Source organism: Barbus barbus (genome assembly GCF_936440315.1).
Source record: "Barbus barbus genome assembly, chromosome: 31".
In the NCBI taxonomy this organism is placed as follows: Eukaryota; Metazoa; Chordata; class Actinopteri; order Cypriniformes; family Cyprinidae; genus Barbus; species Barbus barbus.
In genome coordinates, this window is record NC_136759.1 from 11,552,183 (window position 1) to 11,579,826 (window position 27,644).

General features: G+C 37.6%; 1 protein-coding gene across 1 annotated transcript in view; it reads left to right on the forward strand.

Moving 5' to 3' along the window:
* The window catches only part of LOC306851337 (beta-1,3-glucosyltransferase-like), a 116,069-nt gene extending 90,265 nt beyond the window's left edge, over window positions 1-25,804 (forward strand). Inside the window, exons 7-15 of the mRNA XM_079387498.1 lie at window positions 1,893-2,029; window positions 4,584-4,647; window positions 7,003-7,134; window positions 11,706-11,775; window positions 15,815-15,928; window positions 21,357-21,456; window positions 21,593-21,712; window positions 23,909-24,053; window positions 25,034-25,804. Coding sequence (XP_079243624.1) covers window positions 1,893-2,029; window positions 4,584-4,647; window positions 7,003-7,134; window positions 11,706-11,775; window positions 15,815-15,928; window positions 21,357-21,456; window positions 21,593-21,712; window positions 23,909-24,053; window positions 25,034-25,192 — 1,041 coding nt within the window. The 3' untranslated portion in view covers window positions 25,193-25,804. The remainder of the gene's footprint in view (window positions 1-1,892; window positions 2,030-4,583; window positions 4,648-7,002; window positions 7,135-11,705; window positions 11,776-15,814; window positions 15,929-21,356; window positions 21,457-21,592; window positions 21,713-23,908; window positions 24,054-25,033) is intronic.
* Window positions 25,805-27,644: the final 1,840 nt, after the last annotated feature.

Here is a 27,644-nt window from a genome sequence, read left to right on the forward strand (position 1 = left end):
CCGCCTATATTATATATTATATATTGTGTATTTTTTATTTTTTTTTGCTGCTTTGTACATTGGTTATTGGCTATTTCCTGTTATTTTGTTTCATTACCTGTGTCCTGTCCTGTTACTGTCCTTCTGTTGCACTGTGGAGCTTCTGTCACTATAACAAATTCCTTGTATGTGTAAACATACTTGGCCAATAAAGCTCATTCTGATTCTGATTCTGATAATTATAAATTTGGTCCGGTTGTGGCCAACTCTATTAAAATCTGGAAAACGGTTGAACGTCGGATAGGAGGACCCTTCAAATTTTGTAATAGTACACCTTTATGGCACAATTTTAATTTTGTATGCGGAAATCGCCCATTTGTCCAACCCTCTTGGTCTTCTTTAGGTGTAAACACGTGCGGTGATATATATGATAACCAGGGCCTATGTTCATTTCAGACGTTAAGAACCAAATTTTGTCTACCAGCATCTGCATATTTTGTCTTTCTTCAATTACGTTCCGCTCTCAAAGCGTATGGCGCTCCTTGGTCTTCTCCCGTTTCCTCTCATCCTATGCGGGACTGGATTGCACCATCTGCTGGTCGGCCATCTGCTTCCTTAATATATAATAAGATTCTTGATTGCATTATAAAACCTCTTTCTATTAAAACTATTTGGAATAGGGAATTATCTGACCTTAATTTATCTGTCGACTGGGAGAGGGTGTGATCTAATCTCAGTTTAACATCTACAAATCTGCCTCATCGTCTTATTCACTTCAAAGTCATTCATAGAGCATACATAACTCCTTACAAAAGATTCAAAATGAAACTACAATCAAATTTCAACTGCCATATATGTAATACTACATCATCAGGTACTTTTCTGCATATGTTTTGGGAATGTCCTATCACTATCAGTCTATGGACACATGTAAACCTGGTTTTATCATCCTTACTGCAAATTGATTGGTCAGTTAACCCAAGCTTGTGTCTTCTTAATGATGATTCTGGTCTCTGTATAAGTTCGATGCAAAAGAGAATGTTGTTTGCTGGCTTTACAGCTGCGAAGAAGACAATAATACAGAACTGATTTACACCGCATATGTGTGGGAAAACATATTGGATCCGTAGCCTCCTGCAAATAGTGTCTTGTGAATGTACAACAGCACGAATCAATGGGGTCAAGCCTTCTACCATTGATGTAGGCAGTGCTTTCTCTTTGAAATACGTGACTGTATGGAGGAGTGACTTCCGTGGGTTTCTTTTTTCTGTTCCTCCTTTTCTCCCTCCTTTTGACTGGACTTTGAGATGTTGAGTATATGTCTGTTGTTTTATTTTATTATTTTAATTATTATTATTATTATTTTTTATATATATATATGTTGTTTTATGTATGAAAAATAAAAATAAAAAATGTTGATAACAAAACAAAAAAAAAACAACAACACAGAAATGCAATAATATCGAATGGAATACCCATTGTTGTTGTATAATAAATCAGGAAATATGTAGGCCTAAATTCTGTAATACGATTCATAACTTTCAGCATCACATTTAATTTCATTGAGTAATTGTTATTTTTCTTGTGTTTCCGTCAATTTAGTTCCTGTCTACTTAGTTACTAGTTATATGTGTATAAGTACTCTTTTGTTCAGTTTGCAGTTGGTTATTGTGTGGTTTGAGTGTATGTTTCGCTGTGTATTCCTGTTTGTGGATAAAAGACTATTTAGATTAAAAAAAAAAAAAAAGAATTTTGTAATCAGAATAAAAAGTTGAAGACTGTAATATATTAATGTCTGAATGTGCGGTCTGAGACCATCACACAGTAGCATCTGAATGAGTGTCAGCTGTAACGCTGTGATTTAGCCTGAGATGACCATCACAGTCTGATTGATCTCCACATTTTGTCCTCAGGAGTGGTTTCTTGGCAAGCCTCTACATGATGCAGAGTCCACCATCATCCATCATTATGCCTTCTCTGAGAACCCTGCGGCTTTCGAGTACCCAGACTTCTCTGCTGGATGGGCGCTTAGCACCCCTCTTGTCAACAGGTTAGAAAGACGCCCTCAGCTGAACTGCTGTCAAAAGCAGATCCTGTTTCAGAATGACGTTTTTATAGATAATATTAATGAAAAATATTTAATTGTATTATTCATACAAATGGTTTTTCAAAGCTGGAATATTCGCATTGTTAAATTGATGATATCTGAAACCATGGTAGTTTGATATATACCATGGTACTGACAAATTGCAGGTGCATTTAAAAAAAAAATTAGGATATCGTGAAAGTTTTTTTTTTTTTTTTTTTTTTTTTTTACTTATTTCAAAAAGTGAAACTTTAATATACATATTCTAGATTCATTACATGAAAAGTAAAATATTTCATAAGTTATTTATTGTTTTAATTTTGATGGTTAATTTTGAAGTCAAAAATCCAATATCTCAGAATATTAGAATATTTACATTTGAGGTTCATTAAATGACCATCCCTACAGTATAAATTCGGGGTATCTCTTGTTCTTTGAAACCACAATAATGGGGAAGACTGCTGACTTGGCAATGGTCCAGAAGACAATCATTAGCCCCTTTCACACAGAGATTCCGGAAAATACACGGGTAATGTGTTCCGGCAATTGTTACCGGATCGTTAGATTTTGGTTCATTCACACTGCCAGTCATTTTCCGGAATCTGTGCGTGCGTTCACACACAACCCATAAAGATCCCGTAAAGACACGTGACATTTCATGTGACGTGTATAATGCGCCGCGCACCATTTCACTAAACTGGCGAAAAAAAACAAAAAACTAAACTGGCGAACAATTTCAGCTTCAGCGCGGATAGTGAGGAGCTCCGATCGCTGCTTCATTCCAGTTTACACATTTTTCGTTGTGTGAACTTTGATCTGCCTTCAAAACACCCGGTAAAAGAGTCGCATGATAACACGCGTCATCAGCCTTTACGGCATTGATCCTGCATTGTTCACACAGCGCTCGTTCCGGGACTGAACCCGGCAATGTTACTAGGTCCCCAACCCGGGATTGATCCCGGAATCAATCCCGGGACGTGGTTGCGTTCACACAGAAGGCACTCCGGCAATTTTCCGGGACCAACATGCAGTGTGAAAGGGGCTATTGACACCCTCCACAAAGAGGATAATGCTGGGTACACACCACTAGATAATCGGGCTGATTTTGGGCCGATTTCTCCCCTTCCGACAATCCTAGGTAATGTCCTGATTATCTTATCAGATTTTCCTGTGGTGTGAGGTGTGATAAGAGTAGTCTCGCGGAACTTTGGCCGCTTTGAATGGCCAAGGCCCGCCCGGGAGGCCATATGACTGACAGGTAAAGCAACCAATCATGTTTGGTTTTGTTCCGCGTCGTGTTTAGGGGTGTGGAAATGTTGCCACAATAACAAACAATATAAAACTCTCTGATATATTTGAAAGATTCTATGCCGCGAACTGTAAAATTTTCACATACTTTTGAAAATTCAGCGTTTAGTTGATCCTGACAAGCGCTCGTCATCAGTTGTAAACACTACGGCTTTCTTCTTTCGCGAGGGGGTTTGGTGCCACAGCATTTTTGTTTCCAGGCGTAACGTTAAAGAACACGACACACACGTCTCCCGGAAATCCTGTATTTAATTCTACCAATCCGATGACGATTTTGAAACTCCTGAAGTGTTTCCACTTTTGTGTGCCATATGCATCAGACGTTTAGCCAACGTCCCGTGGGCGTGACGTCTGAGGCTGAGACTATTTTAAGACTGACTGAATCTGCTCGGAAGAACATCGGAGGCGCCGCGATCGCAAATCGTAAATATTCAACATGTTGAATATTTACAATCAAAAATCCTGATGTGTGGGGGGAACCCCGAGGACACCACACACTATAGGAGCAAAACGGTTAAATCTAGGATTTTTTCCCTCATGTTTGTGGTCTCTCACATTTTGAAGATCTTATAAGATTTTAAAAAATCTTTTATTGTGTATCCAGCATTATTCACAGAAGGTCATTACTGAAAGGGGTGGCTGTTCACAGAGTGCTGTATCAAAGCATATCAAATGCAAAGTTGACCGCAAGGAAGAAATTGGGTAGGAATAGGTGCACAAGCAACAGGAATGACCGTAAGCTTGAGAATACTGTCAAGCAAAGCCAATTCAAGCACTTGGGAGAGCTTCATAAGGAGTGGACTGAAGTTGAAGTCAGTGCATCAAGAGTCACCACGCTCAGACGTCTTCAGGAAAAGGGCTAGCAAGTCACTTCTGAAACCGAAACAACATCAGAAGCATCTTGCCTGGGCTAAGGAGAAAAATAACTGGACTGTTGCTCAGTGGTCCAAAGCCTTCAAGGGCTGGAGTCTGGAGGAAGAATGAAACATAAATGAACATACTTGAAGAGCTTGAACTTTTCTGTTTTGCAAATCCTTTCTTAGGAAATATTCTAATATTTTGAGATACTGGATTTAACATGGTATTACAGTGTACCTATGGTATTTTATTTATTTATTTATTTTTTGAAACCATGAAATGTCATGAATGAACAGATATTGTGTGTATTTTTAACATTTTGATGACTAATTTTAGTTATTTCACATTTTAGGTTGACAAGCAAAATAGAAGAGGAGCCATTAAAATCAGACTTCACCATAGATCTAAAACATGAGGTGAGAATTTTTAAGGAGTATATTTTGGGATGACGATTGACTGATTGTGTATTGTTATTTGAAATTTATTTCATTGTAGATTAAAGCGTGCACTAAGAAAAATGGTGTGATTAAATAGTTGAAAACTATCACATTAGAAACATTACAAACAATGCAAACATATTACAATTTATAGACAACATTATGCATAGAGTATACTGCTCAAAAGTGCCTGGTTGTTGTTGTGGAAAGAGAAGCTGTGTAATCATTCCCTCATTTCAGCAACTAGAGTAGCTCTAGCGGTACCAGAATCTACTGGCACATTTCTCAGGGACATTTTGTATTTCCACTTTCTCGTTCTTTTCATCTGTTTCCCTCTCCCTGTGTGTCTCTAGCTCTCTTTCCACAAAGTTCTTACAAAAATAAAGGATTCTTCCCATCCAGTCCCCATAGTCTAAAAAAAAACATTAGCTTCACCGTACCTTCTGCAGTATTAGTGTGTTTGTTCTTCTTCAGCTCTTTCCCTGCAGAGTCCCCGCAGAGCTGAGGACAGACAGTCTTATAATTTATTGGATACATCTTGAGAATCACATTTTCATGTCTGAAAAATCTATCTCTATATAAGAAAAAAACCTACTTTTTTAAAGTGCTATAATGTTCCATTCTCCTTAACATATCATGGTGCTTATGGAGCACAGGAGTTTTAATCTGGCTTACAACATTTTAGATCAACATGGTTTTGTAATTTATTCATTGTCAACTTCTGTAATTTACTCATCCTCTTGTCATTCCAAACTAATGTTTTTCTGTAGACAACAAAAGAATATATTTTTTAAGTTTCAATGGGAACCCGTGCTGTTTGAGACTCATTTGACTTGAAACAATTGAAGAATTCTTCAAAATATTATCTTATTTTGTGTTCCACAGAAGACAGAAACATGAGGATGAGTAAATTTGCTGAAAATGTACTCACGCTCATGTCACCTAAGATGTAGATGAGTTTGTTCGTTCGTGATTCATCAGAGCAGATTTGGAAATGTAGCTTGCTCACCATTGGATTCTCTGCAATGAATTGGTGCCATCAGAATGAGAGTCCAAATAGCTAATAAAAAACATCACAATAATCCACTCCAGTCCAAAAATTAATGTCTTGTTAAGTGAAAGACCAAGATGCTCCCATCAAGATGTTTCCAGCTAAAATATGAGTTAATTATCCATAATGGTACTTTAAGTAAAAAAGTGATCTGGTCTAAATCAGGAGAGAAATATGCACACATCAAGCACCATTTACAAGCAAAAACAGTTCTAAATATGTCAATAGATTTAGATTTTTTTACTGGAGCAACTTGAGAATTGGATTATGATGTTTTTATCAGCTGTTTGGACTCTCACTCTAACGGCACCCATCCACTGCAGAGGATCCATTGGAGGGAAAGTGATGTAAAGCTAAATTTCTCCAAATCTGTCCGGATGAAGAAACAAACTCTTGGATGACTTGGAAGATGAGCAAATTATCAGCAAATTTTCTTCTTCCTTTTTTTTTTTCTCTTTTTTTTTGTTTTGGAGAGCTATTACTTTAAAGAATGTTTTATTAAATGATGCGATTTAAATTTTTCCTTTCTCTTTGGAGTGTTACGAGCTGATTGTGATTAGATAAGATCCCTAAAGTTGCAAAGACTAAAGTCTCAAACCCAAAGAGATATTCTTTATCAAAGTTAAGACTGCCACGCCCCCCTAAAACGGCTCATTCAAACACGCCCCCACATGTCTATGTCAAGATGTGGAAATATTTGCGTAACGCCACCCAAATTTTCACGCAAAGAATTAACCGCAGTAGTGTTGATGCAGCCATGTCAGGGAGACGATATGCGAAAGCAAAAGCACTTTATTTGGCCTACCGAAAGTAGATGCATTAAGGAATCATTAAGATTACTTACAACAGAACAGCACGACCCAGATGTTCGAATTTGTGCAACACATTTTATGGACGACAGTTTCATGAACCTAGGAGAGGAGGTAATTCTTACATTGCTATGACAATCTGGCGCTCGCGATTATGTTAAGGGGAGTTACATTTCCGACACTTGCTTGTGGTGTTCAGCCAATCACAATGCACTGGGTCAGTTGGCCAATCAGAGCAGACTGTGCTTGTCAGAAGGAGGGGCTTTGTAGAAAACGACGCATTTGAGAGAGGAGGGGCATAGAGGAAATATAATAATGTACAGTATTTGTAAAATAATGTTTTTTGAACATTAAAGCATGTCAACATATTCTGTTACACCAAATACACAAAATAGTGATCTTTAAAATAGCATAATACGACCCCTTTTTTTATTAATAATGTTTAATTAAATCATTCTTATTTTTCTCCTGCAGATTTCCCTGTACATCTGGGAGGACGGAAAGGGACCTCGACTGACAGGGGTTCCAGCGCTTTGCACAATACCAGAGCATAATCCAAGAGCTCAGTACTGTGCCACCACTGTCAGCAGCCATTCACCACTGTGTGTAGGTAACCTCCACACCGAGCACTTGTATTACTTGTATTACCGAATACTGATTAGTATGGGGAGAAAGCTGAGAGGAGAGCAGGTGCAAACCTTGGGTAGAAGTGATGAATGTAATTTGTGCTGAAATACTTTGGATAAAAGCATTGGCTAAATGAATAAATGAAATGGAGTGTCGGAATTTACACTCAATATCATATTACTGTTACTGTAAGAAGATGATTTGTGTGTGTTCCACAGAAGAAAGTCCTTTAAGAAAATACTATCCATTTGAGATAATAGCTGCACATCAATTTGGTACATAATGTTTTCCTACAGCACATCTAATAGCCTTGTGTGCGTGCGACCTTTGGAAAATCAATCCAGCTCATCAGTACATGAATATGATGAAGAGGATGTTTTGACAGATGGCTTATTATAACTATAATTGTATTTAGTCTCTGAATGCCTGGGTTTGATCCCAACCAAAAAGTATGAGTTTAATTAAACATCCATTTATCTTAATCCATTGCTGGTCATGAGCCTTTTCATCCTATTTCAGTCTGAAGCCCGTGTTCACTGCATAATCGTTATGCTTAAAAGACTATGAATATGTGAAGTTGTTTTGTTCCCAGACATCACCATCAAGCACATTTAAAGTGTCTGTCGCCTGTTTCCATTATGGACCGTTACGATCACATTGATTTTAAGTGCCACTTTGTGTTTTTTTTTTTAAACATTATATTACATAATTCATAAGCTGCTGGGATTGAGGCTCTGAACCGAGTGAACTAGAGTTTTATTTGACAAGCTTTTATACTTCTAGTTATATTAAGTATTTTACTTACTCCTTATTTCTATTTTAGTCACTTTCTTTCACACTTGCAGCAAACTGTGAGTGTAACACTGAATGTAACACCATCGCTGGTTATAATGGATTTTACTGTATTTTCTTGCGTTGCGCCGCACCTCTCGCATCCGGTTTCGACACGGTGTTATGCTCATCAAGGCTGCATTTATTTGATCAAAAATACAGAAAAAAAATTATTTATTAAAAAAATATATTTTTCTATTCTTTCGATTTTTCTTTCTTTGGAAAAAAATAAATAAATAAAAATTAGACCCTTTAACACTAATGTTCTCTATACTTTTTCTATTCTATCTATTCTACTTGTTTTCTTTTTATTTATTATTTAAAAAACCTTGCTATGTGTACTGCTTTAGGCTATCTGGGTCACAGCACTTACATATTATTGCTTTTTTTTGTTTTTTGTTTTTGATTGCTTCTGTTGTCCTCATTTGTAAGTCGCTGTGGATAAAAATATCCCTCACATTAATGGGATGCCTCCAAAATGCAAATCGTGACTTATGTGTTCAATGATTCTCGTTTGGCTCTCAGCGAAGGCGGTCGCATTTTTCTTCCCTCCCTACCCTTATCTCCCCTGCTTGCTCTCTCGTCTTGTCCTTGTCTAACACTCAAGAGACTCTCTCTGCACTATTCTACAAAACCAAAATTATGGATCTGATCAACTGGTCTCGTAACGCAATTGACACCATCTTCTCGACTAGAAGTTTGGGATCGGGAGAACCCAAGTGTCCTGCTGGGACTTTCGCAGCTGGCTACACGATGGACGCATGGGAGAGGTGGCGGGTCGTGTGTCTGGCGGCTCTTTCCGTGGAGGACATTGAAGACATCTACCTAATCGGAACCATGATAACTGGGTTTCTGCTGTTTGGATTAGGCGTTGCCCTGAGTTATCGGAGAATTCAGGAGACGGGAACAGCTGTCCAAAACCTCACAAGGCTGCCCGTCATGATTGAAGCAGTTGGCAGAGCGGTCGGCTCTGAGACAGCGACTATTAACCGCAATATGGATTCGATCACGGCTAAGCTCTCGGCTTTGGAAAGGAAAATTGATGGACAAGGAAATCAGAATGGACAATGAGAATAGCTGTGAAATTAGAAGGCAGCTGTTCGCCCAAAGACCAAACAATCTTATCTCTTTTCGGCTTCCCAAAACAACAGAACAGCTTGGCAAGGTTGCTCTGGAATCTAACTCCCGGATGAATGCTGCAGGGAGACGCTCTTTCTTCCCTCCCCCCTCAACAGACACCTTGTGATTGTCGAGCGTTTGGGTTCCGGCCAAGGTCGTTTCCATGGCAATTGCTGTGTCGCACCACAATCTGCGGACTGAGACAACTTGTTTGGAGTGCCAGCGCGGCAGATCTCTAGGCACACGAACTTACACATACACACACTCATACGCTCATACATACAGATATTCATTCACCTCCCACTACCCCCATCCAACGCCTTTGCCGCTTCTTCCCGTCAGTCTGATAACGGGTCTGTGTTGGCGCTGTAATGGCTGCAGACCGGATGGCTGTTCGTCTGAACTGGATTACTCTCTGCAAGTTGTGTGTTCCTGTATTGACTGTGCTCTATGCTGAGGTTTTTTGTCTGTTCTCACACTGTACTCCCGTTCAGGAGCATAGTGTGAGGATTATTTTTTTTCTCCTTTCTTTCCTCATGTTGTGCTGTATTCTTCTTTACTATTGCATTTCGTTGCCTTGTACCTACATGTGCAATGACAATAAATTGAATCCAATCCAATCCAATGTGACTTCACAGGTAAAGCTTCAACAACAGAGACTGATTTTAAATAACTTATAGCTAATGTCAGAGTTAAAAGTCAGAAAGAGCATTATTACAGAGTATGTTTACACACATAAGGAATTTGACTTGATGACAGGAGCTTCCAGTGTAGATGAATGTACAGACATAGTGCAAACATACATGATGCAGACATAGGAATAACACAGTAGAGATGGAATACAACACTGATATAATAAAAACAGAAAATTAGATAATGCACTTTATACAGAAGTAGAAGTATAGAAACAAATTGTAGTTTAAATGAATCTACAGATATGGTATTTACAAATGTGCAGTTTACAAATATAAATAAATATTAATATTAAATAAAGCCTCAATTATAATTTTTTATTAGTAGCTCAAGTGCATTTTTTAATCTTAGCATCAGTGTTATTTTAGTATTAATTATTATATACTATTATAGTATTTATTCACTTTTAGTTTTATAATTTCAGTTTGTATTTTTTATATTTCTATTTAGCTTTCAGTTATACTTAAGTACTTCAACTTAAACTTATTTCAATTTCAGTTAGGCTCATCAATGATTACCCCATCAACTTCGGTCAGAAATCTTGGTGTAATCTTTGACGACCAGCTGACCTTCAAAGAGCACATTGCAAAGACTGCTCGATCCTGCAGGTTTGCACTACACAATATCAGAAAGATCAGGCCCTTTCTGACAGAGCATGCTGCGCAACTTCTTGTCCAGGCCCTTGTTGTTTCTAGACTGGACTACTGCAATGCTCTTCTGGCTGGTCTGCCATCAAACACAATCAAACCTCTACAAATGATTCAGAATGCAGCGGCACGACTGGTCTTCAACAAGCCCAAAAGAGCGCATGTTACACCTCTCTTCATCTCCTTGCACTGGCTACCAGTGGCAGCTCGCATCCAGTTCAAGACACTGATGCTTGCGTACAGAACTACCACAGGCTCAGCACCCTCCTACTTCCACTCACTATTACGAACCTATATCCCCTCCAGAAGTTTGAGATCTGCTAGTGAGCGACGCCTTGTGGTACCATCACAGAGAGGCTCAATATCACTCTCCAGAACATTCTCGTTCACCATTCTTGGCTGGTGGAATAATCTTCCCACCCCTATCCGGAACGCCGGATCCCTGGCAATATTCAAGCAACAACTGAAAACTCATCTCTTTCGGCAGTACTTGACTTCATCCTAAACTCAAAAAAAAAAAAAAAAAAACCTTTCCCTCTATCTTTCTCTCCACTTACTAGCTTGTACTTATTTGAACAATGACTGAGACTTGGTGTTAAGAGCACTTCCTCTGTCTGATTGCCTCTTCAAGATTAATCGTTTTTTGTATTCCCCAATTGTAAGTCGCTTTGGATAAAAGTGTCTGCCAAATGACTAAATGTAAATGTAAATTGGTTAGCAAGGCAACATTTCTAATTGTAATTTTTTTAAGTTTTCATCTAATATTTGTATTTTATTTGTGCTTTATTTCAATGATTTTAGCTGTTTTAATTGACAATAGCAACAGTGCTTAAGAGGACAATAGTGTATTTCAATGCTTCTGATCAAACCTAATCAGTTAACTGAAGTCTATATAGGGTGGGGCCTTCTATAATTGTTAAACTATTATGATTCTAAAGTTTAGATCCTTGATATATTTATAAATGTAAAGGTGTACTAACCTTTTATACCTAAAATATAAGTATTTCTGTGTAAGTTGTACAGTCCGATTGCCATTTATTAAATAATGCTTATTATCAATCTCTTATCTGTTCAGTTAATGCTAATTAATTATCTGTGTCCAAATGTTGAAGGAAAAAAAAAAAACCTTTCCAAGTAATGTTCTTACATTTTCACAGCTGTGCACAGTAGAGAAGTATTTAAATTGCCTGAATGAATTGTGTAGTGATGACTATATATCATTGAGCTTTATTTAATCATTCAGCACCTTTGTGCCCCCAGGGCCTGCCTGTTAAGAGCGACAACATCTTCGTAGCGGTGAAAACTTGCAAGAAGTTCCATTCTGACAGAGGTGAGTGGTACATTCTTGATGATCACACGCACGTTGCCACCTTGCTCTCAAGGGTCCTCTCGTTCTTCACAAGAGCACTTAGTTATGATATGATACTGTATGATGATGTGCTAAAAGTTACGTGTGGCTTCTCGAACCCTGTACGTCATCGCTTCACACCACTCAAGTCACTGCTGATGAAGTTAGACATCCTCTCACTTTAACAGTTCAGCAAGCATCACTGTTTGACCTCCAAAGTGACTCTATATTGAGAGATCTTTGGCTGAGTGCCCCAGTGGGCATCACTCCAGTCTGGGTAGTTGCTAAGCACCAGGCATCAATTCAGACGTAATGAGACCGATAAAGTGTTGCAGTTTGAATTCAGAGAACCATCTGGGAAGGAAAAAACGGAACCAGCTGACACATCAGTTGCATCTAATTGCACCGATTATCATAATCATCTCACGCTAGTCACTTTGAGAAGTTTTAAGGATGGTATTAGAAGGTACATGAGATTTTGAGATCCGTCTTTTCACACTGAGGACAACTGAGGGACTCATATGCAACTATTACAGAAGGTTCAAACCAGGGCTTGAAAACGAAAAAAAAATTTAATCAGTTCACTCTGAGCAGAATCAATATTTTAATGCTTCTGTTCCTGCGCTCTTCTGTATTATTACTGTTCCGAAACCGGTTCGAGTAGAAAAAAAAAACTGGTTAATAATGTTTTTGTTTGTTTAATTCTTTGCCAATAATAATAATAATAAAGTACAGCGTTTTCTTAACCTGCTGCGCTTAGTCACAGGCAATACAGAAACATCTTCTCAAAATTTTGGCCAAATGTAGGCTACTAACATATGGGGTTGGGAAAGAATGGAAAAGTATGGAATTTCATTTAAGTATTTTCCAGGTCTGGAAAAGTATGGAAAAGAGAAAGCAGAATATGGAAACATATTTGTGTTTCCAGACTTTTGCCCCCATTTAGTTTTTTTATAATAGAAAATTAAGATTTTAATGAAAATAAATGTAACGTGCAAGAAGTGCAGTTTCATGGCAGCTGTTTAGTACTTCTTTAGTGATTGTCAAATACAACTGAATGAATTCAAGGTGCACTTTTTCATTATGTAAAATGCCGGTTATAAGCATTTTGGGTTTCTTCTCACTATATTCTTAGCACTGGAGGACCTTTACAAAATATATACAGACTTTTATGTGCGCACAGGAAACCATTAAATTTAGCATATAGGACAATGCACACTGAACTACCTGTTGTGCCATCAGCCCTTTTCGTGATGTGGTTTCTTGGCCGCCACTGACTTTGCATTAAAGGCCTTGAAATATGGCATACTGCCCCAATGAACGCCAAACTTAAACATTTTTCCTTTTACAGTACCAGTCTTTTTGATAGACCCTTGAACTTGACACATTTTATGCTATTAGCCCATTTCATGTCATGAGGTACTACCGTAAGAAAAGCAAAATTTTTATAATGTAGATCTCTGTTAATTTATGTGCATTCATGCTATCATTTTATTCATAGTAATGAATATATGGTAGTGATGCACAGAGGAAATAGGTTACATAAAGCTAGAAATTGTAATGCGTAAGCATGCAAAACATTTCCATGCACATATGAATAGTTTCTTGAGGGCATGTAAAAGTCTGTATATTTTAAAATGTATTAATTTTTTATTTTAGGGACTCTGCGTGTTGTCACTTGGAGAAAATCAATTTAAAACATACAAACTATAACGGTGAAAATAATGCCCCATTTATGTTAAATATGGTTTGAAAATCTACAGGATATTTGAGTCTGGAAAAGTATGGAATTTTGAATGGAAAATGTGTAGGAACCCTGTACTAAACAAAAGAAAAAGTCTAATGATTAAAGACGTTAAAGTTTTTTTTAAGAAATTTGAAAATGTTTGCTGCATTTTTAAATAGTATAAAATTTAATTAAACTGCGTTTTGAGAAGGGGAAAAAAGTAGCATATAGGCTCACATCACATTTTATTATTACATTCAGAAATAATGTAGGCTAAAATGCCAGTAAAGAAAAATGTTTACAAACATTATAAACCGTTTTTAGTTTCTCTCTAGCACAGTGAGGCAGTGGTCACTCACGCTGAACGCAACAGATTGTATAATGGAGCACTGTAACTTTTTATGTTTCTTTTAACTGTATTTTATTTTGATTATGAGCAGGCTGCAATGTTGCAAAAATATGTTGTGTCTGTGTGAGGCACCGGCGTGAGATGGTCATACCAAGGTTGGTTTGTTATAGAAGCAAGACATCATTCAAAACTGTCAAGCTTTTGTAAAATAAAACTGTGAAGTTTTTGCAAAATAAAGAAAACTGCTTTCTGCCATCTCGTTTTCCTTTCCGTGAACTTTGGAACCCGTCACAATGAACTGTAACACAGCACTTTTTTTTTCTTTTGTTTTGTTAATCTGTCAATGATTTAAGTGAAATATATTGCATGTATAGGCCTATAGGGGCAGACTGAGACAAAAAATCAGCCCTGGCACTGTAGCCAAAGCGGCCCACATTAGCACACCCACACAACCCCACCCACGGACACACGCATTCACTACTTACATTTGTGTACAGATGGTGAAATAATATAAGCAGTACCGTATGTAACAGATATTTAAACATTTAATGTATGTGTCTGGCATACTTTTTTTAAAGAGCACAAGTTTATAACAAATTTACACATACAGTAAAAACAAAAGAAAAAGACTCTGAGGATGTTGTAGAGTCTGTGTACTGTTTGTTATGCTATTTATCTGCTGTTACTGTCATTCTCTACAGCAGGGGTCACCATACTCGGTCCTGGAGGGCCGGTGTCCTACAAAGTTTGGCTCCAACTTGCCTCAACACACCTGCCTTGAAGTATACCAAGCAAGACCTTGATTAGCTGGTTCAGGTGTGGACACCGGCCCTCCAGGAACAAGTTTGTTGACCCCTGCTCTACAGCAGTGGTGCCCAACCCTGTTCCTTGAGATCTACCTTCCTGCAAAATTCAGCTCCAACCCTCATCACATACGGCTTAACCAGCTAATTAAGATCTTCAGGAGCACTTGATAATTACAGGAAGGTGTGCTGAAGCAGGGTTGGAACTGAAATCTGCAGGTAGGTAGTGTTCTTGGTGTGCTCTTCACACTGAGTACACACTGTACACAGCTCCATTCTGTTCAAAGGTTTTCACCAACCCGCTCTTAATGCATCGTTTTTCCTTTTGGAGCATCAGTGAGCGTTTTAACCTTATGTAATAGTTGCATAAGTTGACTTCAGTGTGAAAAGATGCATCTCAAATTCGTTCAGTCATTGTTGGAAAGGGTTCAATTCAAAAGGTTCAAGGGTTCACAAAAATTCTGCAAAACCAAAGTATTTGTGGGACCTGAGGGATTGTTCTGAGGAACAGCAGGCAGTTTAACTGTTCAGGACAAACATGGGACTCATGAACAGTCACTAAATTTCATTTTTTTTTTTTTTTAAAGCTGTGGATCATTCATGTAAGAACACATTATTAAGAATCAAGGGTATGTTAACTTTTGAACAGGATCATTTTTAGAAATTCAACTGTTGTTTTCTCTTGTGGACTATATGTAAACATATTTTATGTGAAATATCCTATTCAGGTCAGTACTAAATAAACAATAACATGCATTTTGTATGATCCCTCTTTTTTTGGTAAGATTTTGCAGATTCTGAAAGGGGGATGTAAACTTTTGACCTCAACTGTATTTCCCCTTCAGTTATAAAATAAAATAAAACTGCTGCTGTATCCACAAGTCTTGTTATAAATTGAGCCTTCGGTATTACAGTCGGAACAGCTTGTTACAAATCTGATGCTCTGTTACATGCAAAAAGTTATTCTGCTACTGATGGTTTAGACATTATGGCATTATAATGGATTGCGTTCACATCATGTGTTTGTTTTCATAAAAAACGATATCTAAAATCTTTGATATCAAATGTTGATCACTGTCAGCCCTGGAAGATAAAGCAGGGATGTTGAAGAACTGATTGTTTCTCTCTGTTCCCATATAACAGTTCCTGTGGTGAAGAAAACATGGGGTAAACAAGCATCTCTGCTGGAGTATTACAGCGATTATGCTGATCCCTCTATACCCACCATTAATCTGGGAGTGCCAAACACAGAGAGGGGTGAGTTATTGGAATGCGTTTTCATACTTGGCATTTTCATCATATGTTAGATGTGTTGTTAAATCAGTTGTTGTACAGAAATATGGCACTGTTGTACAGAAAGGGTGCTCTGTTTCAATCTTATGTTGCATTCATAGCCAAGCAGAAATTAGAAATTGTTACTGGCATTTTCTACAAATAAGGTGCAAAATTGGGTAAAAAATTGTTAAAACATTTTTTTATTCTTTTCAACAAAACTCTACCCTTTGGTGTCAGTAAGGGTTTGACAGATAGACAGACAAATTATATTTTTAATAGCATAATGCATCAAAATGTGAGACATTCATTACAAAATGTAAATCTTGACTACTGGAAGTCCAATCAGAGTCACAAAGTGGGACATAGACCTTCATATTCTCTACTGGAGTCTTTCAATTTGCCATTTTGTCCATTCGATTGAGACCCTTATTTCAATAGAATGTCTCTTTTCTGCAGTTTTTTTTTTTCAAACACAATTAAAAGTAAAACTTTTTTTTTGAAGTAGCTTCTGATGGGTCAGTTGTTCGTTTGATCACCTTCTCCCTTCTGTTTAATGTTAAAAAGCTCTTGGCACATTCTGTTCCCATGTTCTCCCTATGTGTGTATTTAAAAGGGTGTTAATTTGACATGATGACCTTCAGAAATAATCTTTTGTTTAATTATCTTATATTTTAAAATAAAAAGGGAGTATTAATTACAAATACAATTATTTTATATTAAACTTAAAAATAAAATGCTTATATTTACTTTTTTATATATGAATTTTCAAAAAAAAAATTTTATTACATTAAATTAAATTAATACTGATATTTGAAATTATAAAAAAAAAAAAAAATACTGTAAATGTGAAATTAAAACCACCAGTAAGTGGCATCAAGTCACTGTTAAAAAGTGAGTCATTGCAACTGAACAGAATCATTTAAACGGTTGATTCATTCAGGAACGAAACGCAATCATGTTGCTCAGAGACGCAAAACAGTGCTGTGGCTGTGTTTGGAATTATATTTGTTAGTGAAACAGAGCCAAAACAAGAAATATGGTGTCTAAAACGTAAATCTCTTCTTGTTTATTGAACTGTTATAAAATCACATTTGTAATCATGATGATTTTTGGAGCAAAAAAAAAAACGGGGCTCTATGTTCGTGTGATATTGTTTAACTATATGAAATTATATACATTTTCTGCCACCATATCTTGAATTTTATGATCATTCTTCATGCATTGTAATACTGAATCATGCAGTGAAAGAACACACTCGCACGTGAGCTAGTCTAGCCTAGACGACTTTATGTAATGTATGCGTGCACTCTGTAGGTGTTTTGTCAATTCTTACAATATACTGGTTAAAACAACAATTACGAAATTATCGCAAACGATATATATATCGCACACCCCATAACAAAGGCTATATCATAAATAAAGGCCGTTATTATTGTTTTTTATATTGACTTTTTCAAGTTACTTGTCCGATTGGGCAAGTACATTTCTCTTTCACTTGCCCATCCAAAACATTCACTTGTCGCGGACAAGCGTTAATGTCGAGCCCTGATTTTTTTATATATATAACACACACACACACACACACAGTGGAGGGAAAATTATTTGATCTCCTGCTGATTTTGTACGTTTGCACAATGACAAAGAAATTATCAGTCTATAATTTTAATGGTAGGTTTATTTGAACAGTGAGAGACAGAATAACAACAAAAAAATCCAGAAAAATGCTTTTCAAAAAAGTTATAAAAATTGATTTGCATAAGTATTAAGTAAGTAATAAGTATTTGACCCCTTTGCAAAACATGACTTAGTACTTGATGGCAAAACCCTTGTTGGCAATCACAGAGGTCAGATGTTTCTTATAGTTGGCCACCAGGTTTGCACACATCTCAGGAGGGATTTTGTCCCACTCCCCTTTGCAGATCCTCTCCAAGTCATTAAGGTTTCAAGGCTGACGTTTGGCAACTCGAACCTTCAGCTCCCTCCACAGATTTTCAATGGGATTAAGGTCTGGAGATTGACTAGGCTACTCCAGGACCTTAATGTGCTTCTTCTTGAGCCACTCCTTTGTTGCCTTGGCCGTGTATTTTGGGTCATTGTCATGCTGGAACAGACATCCATGGCCCATTTTCAATGCCCTGGCCCTGACGGTACATGGCCATGTCCATCGTCCCTTTGATGCAGTGCAGTTATCCTGTCCCCTTAGCAGAAAAACACCCCCAAAGCATAATGTTTCCACCTCCATGTTTGACGGTGGGGATGGTGTTCTTGGGGTCATAGGCAGCATTCCTCCTCCTCCAAACACAGCTATTTGAGTTGATGACAAAGAGCGCGATTTTGGTCTCATCTGACCACAACACTTTCACCCAGTTTTCCTCTGAATCACTTGCAAACTTCAGACTGGCCTATACATGTGCTTTCTTGAGCAGGGGGACTTTGTGGGTTCTGCAGGATTTCAGTCCTTCATGGCGTAGTGTGTTACCAATTGTTGTCTTTGTGACTATGGTCCCAGCTGCCTTGAGATCATTGACAAGATCCTGCCGTGTAGTTCTGGGCTGATTCCTCAACGTTCTCATGATCATTGAAACTCCACGAGGTGAGATCTTGCATGAAGCTCCAGTCTGAGGGAGATTGACAGTTATTTTGTGTTTCTTCCATTTGCGAATAATCGCACCAACTGTTGGCACCTTCTCACCAAGCTGCTTGGCGATGGCCTTGTAGCCCATTCCAGCCTTGTGTAGGTCTACAATCTTGTTCCTGATATCCTTGGACAGCTCTTTGGTCTTGGCCATGGTGGAGAGTTTGGAATCTGATTGATTGATTGCTTCTGTGGACAGATGTATTTTATACAGGTAACAAGCTGACATTAGGAGCACTCCCTTTAAGAGAAAGGCAAATCAATTTATGACTTTTTTTAAATGAGTTTTTCTGGATTTTTTTTTTTTTGTTGTTGTTCTGTCTCTCACTGTTCAAATAAACCTACCATTAAAATTATACTTATAATTTCTTTGTCAGTGGGCAAATGTACAAAATCAGCAGGGGATCAAATAATTTTTTCCCCATATATATATTTTTTTCCCTCATATACACGTGTTTATTTATGTGTGGTTTTGTACAAACACATAGGCAAATAATCAGTGTTAAAATTAATCAAAATTTATAAATTGTTTATTATTTGCTTATTAATTTTCTTTTTATGAATATATAAATAATTTAATAATAATATAATATTTACTTTAATTAATATTTGCATTTGATTTGGACCTTGGTGGAAGTAAAGCTTTTAATTTCTTTGATATGCAGTTCAGTAAATAATTGTTCCTTTCATTCCAGTTCAAATTAAATTCAAATTCACACTCAAACTGAAAAGGAGTCATCTCTGTTTTTTCCCAGTCCCGATATACACACTGTCACACCTCGGGACGGCTGCTTCTTGTTCCCCTCATCGCTGTTTTACGAGAGATTTTAACTGGTGGCTGCAGGCTATCTGACGGGTCAGCACACTACAGGGTGTGATATTTGTTGTGAAGAGGGTCCTGTTCTCCCTATGAAGTCTGAAGGAGGCACATCCTGTTCTGCTCGCTTCCCTTAGACTTCATTGTCTCTGATGCTTTTGTGCCTTTCTGGCACTATTGTCACCAGTGCAGTTTCTTCATTCTACTATGACTACAGTTCCTTTAGGATCTTCCCTTCTCCTGATGGTGCACATTCTCTATTCAATATCACAATCTGATAGTTTGCTTAGGAAAACATTTTCCTCACATACTCACTAATATCACATCATGTCTGCTGTACTTTTCCGAAAGGTACATAATGGAGATATAGCATTCTGTTCTCATTCCATTTCCCATTCAGGCTGTGGATGGACAGTTTCTTCGGGCAGCTGAATGACAGCGGTGGAGGGCTGAATTGTAAAGCTCTCAGCAAAATCAGACAAAGTTAACTCGCCTCTGGGTATTAAAAAATACAAGGTAGCTGGATTTGAAGAACATAGTTTTGAAGAGATTATGTTTTGAAAGGTGCTTGCTGACTTTTCTTGTACCTTTCTCACATAGAACAACCTCTTCAGCAGCAACCAGTCTGGATTCAGAAGTGGACTTTCAACCAAGATTTTGGATTCCAGATCTTCAATACTTACCTTGCTGGATCTGTCCGCTGCTTTTGACACTGTTAACCACCAGATCCTCCTGTCAATCCTATTGGCAAAGGGCATCTCAGGAACTGCACTCCAATGGTTTGAGTCTTACCTCTCAGATAGGTCCTTCAAGGTAGCTTGGAAAGGTGAGGTGTCCAAGTCGCAATATCTAACCACTGGGGTGTCTCAGAGCTCGGTTCTTGGACCACTTCACTTCTCTGTCTACATGGCATCACTAGGTGCTGTCATTCAGAAACATGACGTTTCATATCACTTCTATGCTGATGACACTCAACTCTACCTCTCATTCCATCCTGATGGTCCGACGATAGCTGCTTGCATCTCAGCATTTCTTGCTGGATGAAGGACCATCACCTTCAACTCAACCTTGGCAAAACAGAACTGCTTATGGTTCCAGCAAACCCATCGTTTCATCACAATTTCACCATCCAGTTAGGCACATCAACCATAACTCCTTCAAAAACAGCCAGAAACCTTGGAGTTACGATTGATGATCAGCTGACTTTCTCAGACCACATTGCACATTGTCCGGTCCTGCAGATTTGCTTTATTCAACATCAAGAAATCAGGCCCTTTCTTTCGGAACATGCTTCACAACTCCTTGTTCAAGCTCTTGTTCTTTCCAGGCTGGACTATTGCAATGCTCTCTTAGCAGGTCTTCCAACCAGTTCTATCAAACCTTTACAATTAATCTGGCAGCAAGATTAATTTTTAATTTGCTGAAAAGAATGCACGTTACACCTCTGTTTATCAATTTGCACTGGCTACCAATAGCATAAAATTCAAGGCATTGAGTCCTTAGCCATCTTCAAGAATTGGCTAAAAACACATCTCTTCCATCTTTATTTGACCCTCTAACTCTAGCACTCTCTATTCTAATTATTTTCTTAAAAAAAAAAAAAAGGTCCCCTTTTAGACTTGCACTTTATTCATTGACTAACTGCTTGTTTTCTTTAAAATTATTTTTCTGTTCAATCTATTAATTTTCTTTTTTTATTTATTATACAATTAACAAAAGCAAAAAAGGCCTCTAACACTAGCTTGCTCTTTTCTTTTTCTATTCTATTTGTTTTCTTTTTATTATATAATTAAAAAAATCCCTTGTTACATGTACTACGTTAAGCTAACTGAGACTTGTTATAGCACTTGCGTATCATTGCTCTTTTGTTGATTTTGATTGCTTCATTTGTAAGTCGCTTTGGACAAAAGTGTCTGGTAAATGTTTCCAACACATTAAGTACTTTTATCTGCTTGCAGGTCACTGTGGGAAAACATTCGCTATCTTGAGGAGATTTTTGAGCAGTCATGTGCCTAATACCAACTGGCTGTTGATTGTAGATGATGATACGCTTATAAGGTAAGGCTAGTCGGCTGTCAGTTTGTGTACATTTAGACAACATATGCCTTTTTTCTGGAAAATGATTTTACAAGGAATCTGTCGTGTTGCACCAATTACATGTTAGTGGTTGGCATAATGTATTTGGTTCTCACAGCTTGCCCAGACTGCAGGCCTTGCTGAGCTGCTATGACTCCAGTGAGCCGGTGTGTCTGGGAGAGCGCTATGGGTATGGACTGGGTCAGGGAGGATACAGTTACATCACTGGTGGTGGGGGGTGAGTATCTGCTTCATGGTGAAAACAGCCTTTGACATTATTCGATGTAACAATGTGTCCCAAACACATTTATAGCAACAAGGTGAGTTATATTGGACACTTTTGTATAAATTAAAATGAATCATTAATCAGCTGAGAGAAAGAGAAAGAGATGTTTTAATTAATTGATATTGGATATTTTATTATGCATGCTTTTTTCCTCTATTTTTACATTTAGATTACCTTTGTTGAACACTCAAAGTTAATGTTTAAAAACTTTAAAAAATATATATATCATATATTTTCCTCCCTGTGCTTCCTTCTTGCTGATGAGCCGTACTGTGAAACAGCCAATCAGAGCAGAGCTCATTATTATTCATGACCCTGCCAAATAAGCCAATAACAGACCGTTTCATTCTAGGGAGAAATCCTAGGGTTGTAAATGGACATGTAAAATCGTTTCTGGAGATTTTTTGCCCTTACTTAAGCCACATACCTTCTGTGTAGATATCAGAGAACAATTTAAAATACTGTATCAATGCATTCTATGGCACCTTTAAGGAAACGGAATCTTTCACACCTCCGACATAATCCTTATTATTCTTTTTTTTTTCAGCCATTGTCAGCCTTTATTCTGGCAATAAAACATTTATCAAGTCACATCGCTTCAATCCCAGTATACATTTACCCAACTATTATCAAAAGTATTTCTAAATAAATGCAACAAAACATTTTCTTGCGACCTTACATGAAGTATTATGACAAAATGCATTATGAAGAAGAATTGAACTTGTTTGGCAGGTGCATTAGAGCTAGCATTAGCATCATGCTACATAAAACAATTTATGAGATTAATAGTGCGCTTTTACTCAGAACTCACTTTAAACCACCATTGAGTGTTTGTAATAACTTCCTTTCGCGATCACATGTGTACTCTTTGTGCAGCCGCGGTACATTATAAAAGTAGGCCAAAAAAACGCAACCCACGTCTCTGTCATTTTTCTCGCGATTGTATTCTCAAAATAGCCCAATTGTGCAGGAAAACCGCGACCCTGGCAACACTGGTTTGCTGTACCCTTATCACATATGAGTATACATATCTCTCGCGCACTCTCTCTCTCTCTCGGACACACTCGCTCTCCCTCTCCGCGTTCGCTTCACTTTTGTCTAGCCCATCGCCTCATAATCACACAATCCCTGCGTCCCAATGTGCATATCTGTCCTAAATGGTATTAAAAATTAGTAATACCACATCGAATTTAGGATAGATAGTGTGCACATTGGGACGCAGGCATAGATTACCTTCCACGCTGCGACGATGGCAAGAAGTTGGGGTCAAACCTGATCAAACGATTAATTTGCGTTAAAAAAATATTAACGCAATTAATCGCATGTGTTAACGCATGAACGTTGACAGCCCTAGTAAAAATAAAATAAGATTCACAGCAATGATTTTATAACCATTTTTTTATGGAAAAATTAAAATGAAAACTTACAAAAAAAAAAAAATCAAGGTGTAAGCTGAAATCATTTTAATTTTTCCCCTTAAGAACTATTATTTTTTTTATTGAAAACATTCTTGAATCATATGGAATCGCAAACCTAATCATGTTTAATCAAATATATCAGCATTCCCAGTTTCCGTTAATAAGAAAAATATGAAAACAAGCATCATTATCATAAATGCAGCAGAAATATCAAAGAAACTATCCAGTATGGTGGGCCTTCAAATATTGTGTAGCTCTAGGTCTTCAAATCAAAAAGGTTGAAAATCACTTAACTCTTTTTGATTTATCTAGCTGTTTACTATAAAAAAAAACATAATCTTGTCCCTATGACGTCTTCACATACCTATTGGTGTAAATACACAATTTGGTGTAAATACAAACAGTTATCAGTAATGTTAAAATCCACTGCCATGACAGAGGTGACGACAAAGTGCACGAACCACAATTGCAAACTGAGCTCTCTAATTTGGACCCCTACAGATAAATGCCCACATGGTGTGCAATTTGCTAATATTTGGAACCAGTTCCTGCAGAAATGAGCTTACCGTAAATTACTTTGGTTAGTACATCTTGTGTGGGATTCACAAACCCTGCAAAGACAAATCAATATTCCGTATCACAGCACTCAATAAAGGTGTATTCAATTGTTTTTGGCATCCTGCACTGGAGAAGTCGAGTATTCAATGCTGCTGTGTTGTGTCTCGTACAGGATGGTATTCAGTCGAGAGGCTGTGGTCCAGCTGTTGGCCAGCGGCTGTAAGTGCTACAGTAACGATGCTCCTGATGACATGGTTTTGGGCATGTGTTTCAATGCTCTACGAGTTCCTGTCACACACAGTCCCCTCTTCCACCAGGTACACACACACACACACACAGGTTTGTTTTTGTGAATTCTGGGGACTTTCCATAGACTTCTATTGTTTTTATACTGTACAAACCATATTTTCTGTCGCCCTACACCAACCCTACACCTAAACCTAACACTTACAGGAAACTTTGTGCATTTTTACTTTCTCAAAAAAACTCATTCTGTATGATTTATAAGCCTTTTGAAATATGGGGACATACACAGACTCATTCAGTACATGAAGACTTGCCCTGTCCTACTGCCGGCACGCAATGCTGTCCCATGGTGTTTTGTCCACTAATTAAAAGGGACAAAAAGTCTAGGCAGCACAACAAGTATCCCAACACCAGAGTCATTTGTTTTCCATTTTTCAGTGTAGCAGATATGATTAGACAGCTCAGTTTGATTTGGTGATATCATGTCTGATTTTTAAACTTCACATTTGTGTGAACGATGATCTTGTGCATTTTTAAAAAATATTTTTATATAATTTTTAAGACATAATACAAGTTTCTGTGTATTTCTTGGACTCCATTATTAAATAAAAGTTCTGATCTTTGCAGATAGAAAGAAAGTTGTCCAGACATGTTCATTCTGAGTTATTCCTGGAAAAGAAATAATTGCTTATAACATTGCCTTGTCTATCATTTCTAAACTCATCTTCCTCATTGCCCTGTAAGAAGCAGTACTGATATGCTCTGTATATCAAACTGATATACAGTGGTTGTGTCACTAAAGGTCTTAAGCAGTGCTGTATAACCAAACTTTAATTTAGCACAGACTTCAACTACTTTTCTAAGACCAATTTGAGTTCAGTCAAACCTCACATCACATTTTTAAATGAAAATGTCACTTTACCAATGTATGCGAAGATGTTCTTTTTCAGGGTTTCTTTTAATGTACCAAATAACAGGAGGTTAGGAACACATGTAGTTTCATTCAGTAACACTAATCCTATCTCTCCCTTATTTTCGAATTCTGTCTCAGGCTCGTCCAGAAGATTACGCAAAGGAGTTTTTGGCCCACCAGACCCCTATTTCATTCCACAAACATTGGAACATAGACCCTATTGCGGTGTTCAACAAGTGGTTGAAGAATGACAAACACACAGAAGGACTACAGAAAAGCACTAAGGATGAATTATAGTGTCTGTGTTTGTGTGTGAGAGTAGTAATGTATGCATCTAGTCAGTGTCATCATTGCGTCCTTCATTATTCTTATGTTTTCTATATAGTGAATCTTGCACAAACCTGAATGGAAGGGTGCCTTCTGGTCTGTATGAATGTCCTTAACTGTGTTTTCCTGGGAGTCGCATGTCTTAAATGTTTGTTGGAGAAACATGTCTTATCACAACCTATTCAAGGTTATTTGTAGGTTTATTTTTAAACACATTTGTTTTCTAAAAGAATGGAATTATTTGTGAATTATAATATTGGAATTTATGATAAACTTCAAATCCTGTTGCCTTAAATCTGTTTTTGCAGTGTCCTGATTTCAATATTAAACACAAAACCAGCTGCATCTCATAACTAATAAGACTGTCATGAAGCTGTAGTGTTATTTTGTAGTGTGGTTATTTTAGGCCCACATTGGTGCACAGAGATAGAAATAGTAAAAAATGCTTATTATGGGTCACTATGAGGAACATTATTGTCTGAAAGGTAATGATGATGTTCTTGGCTGATGTACTGTAAATGTCAGATGATGTTTCCATGGTGATGAGCATCTTAAAGGGGACATCAGATGCCCATTTTTCACAAGTTGTATGATTCTATATGGTCTTCATGAAACGTCTATAACATACTTTGGTTAAAATTTCTCTATGGTAGTGTAAAACAACAACCTTTTTAACTTGTTAAAAACAGCTCTGTTGACAGCGACCTGTTTCAGTGCATGTCCCTTTAAATGATAATGAGCTACTGCTCACCCCACCCCTTCTCTTCCCTCTTCCTTCATCGCGGAACTTGCTAGCTAGCACATTATTAGGAAAGGCCATTTTAAAAGATTCATTAGAAAAAAAAAAAAACTTATACTCACCTCTTCTGTAGGTGAAGCTGGATCACGAATGATTCTTGAGAACATAAACGCATTTAGGTTGATCGGGGGGCACATTCCCTTCAAAAACAAAAGTAATCCACTGCATCTTCAGCGGCTCAAATGTCGTAAGTAAATGACGACTGCTATGTTCATTATTACATCCAACAACAGAACACCTCAATAGCTTAGGAGACATTCTTGTCTACATCTGCTCTAGCGTCAAAACAATGACAGACTGTTTACAGCTCACTCAGGGCAGGTCTGTGATAAAACTCCAGTGTTCAGTCGTGGGACGTCACTTCGCCCAGAATCTTTGAACAGCTTGTTCTGAGAAAGTGCTTATGATTTGTGGGGATTAAAAAAAAAGAACTGGGTGGATTTTTGTCATTATAGGGTGGTTGTGTACACACACTGCCAAGACGCATTTAGGTTCAAACACCATGCAAAATTGAATTTTTCATCCAATGTCCCCTCTAATTGATTATTCACTGAGATAAAACATGCATTTTAAAGGTCAACTGTATATTTTATACACCTAATGATGGCTGTTTTCCCAAACAGCATTTGCACGGTCAGACAGGTGGTTCAGACTAAAATCAGCCTGCAGTTATGGTCATTTAGATTTTAGGATATTTAAAGGGATAGTTCACCCGAAAATTAAAATTCTGTCATTAAATACTCACCCTCATGTCATTCCAAACCAAGCCCTTTATTCATCTTCGGCACACAAATTAAGATATTTGTGATGAAATCCGAGAGCTCTCTGACGGTCCATAGACAGCAAGGGTACGCACAGAAACGTAAGGATATTGTTAAAACAGTCCATGTGACAGCACTTGTTTTACGAAGAAGAGTATCACAACGTATGCGTGTGGTGCTGCTGACGTACAACACACCTTGTTTACGTGCAGAGGAAAGTATGTGTATGCGTCATGATACTCTCCATAATGGCGGTAGGGTGAGGCAGAGGAGAAGAATTGTGGAACCACTTAAGTCACATGGACTTTTTTACCGATGGCCTTACTACATTTATGTGCTTTGACCGAGGTAGTACCCTTGCTGTCTATGGACGGTCAGAGAGCTCTTGTATTTCATCAAAAATAGCTTAATTTGCCTTCTGAAAATGAATGAAGTTATGGGTTTGGAACAACGGTGAGTATTTAATGACAGAATTTTCATTTTGGGGTTAACTATCTTTTATATGTAACTGTCAAAACTTCAATGAAATGCTGATTACAAATTTTAGATAAAATGGATGGATGGATAGGTAGATACAGTGGTGTGAAAAAGTTTTTGCCCCCTTCCTGTTCCCTCAAACAAATTTTAATATTACACAAAGATAACCCAAGTAAATACAAAATGTGGTTTTGAAATAATTATTTTATTTATTAAGGGAAAAAGCTGTCCAAACCTGCCTGGCATTACATAAAAAAGTAATTGCCCCCTAAATCTAATAACTGGTTGTTCCACCCTTTGCAGCAACAACTCCAGTCAAGCGTTTGCGATAACTGGCAATGAGCCTTTCACATCGCTTTGGAGGAATTTTGGCCCACTCTTCTTT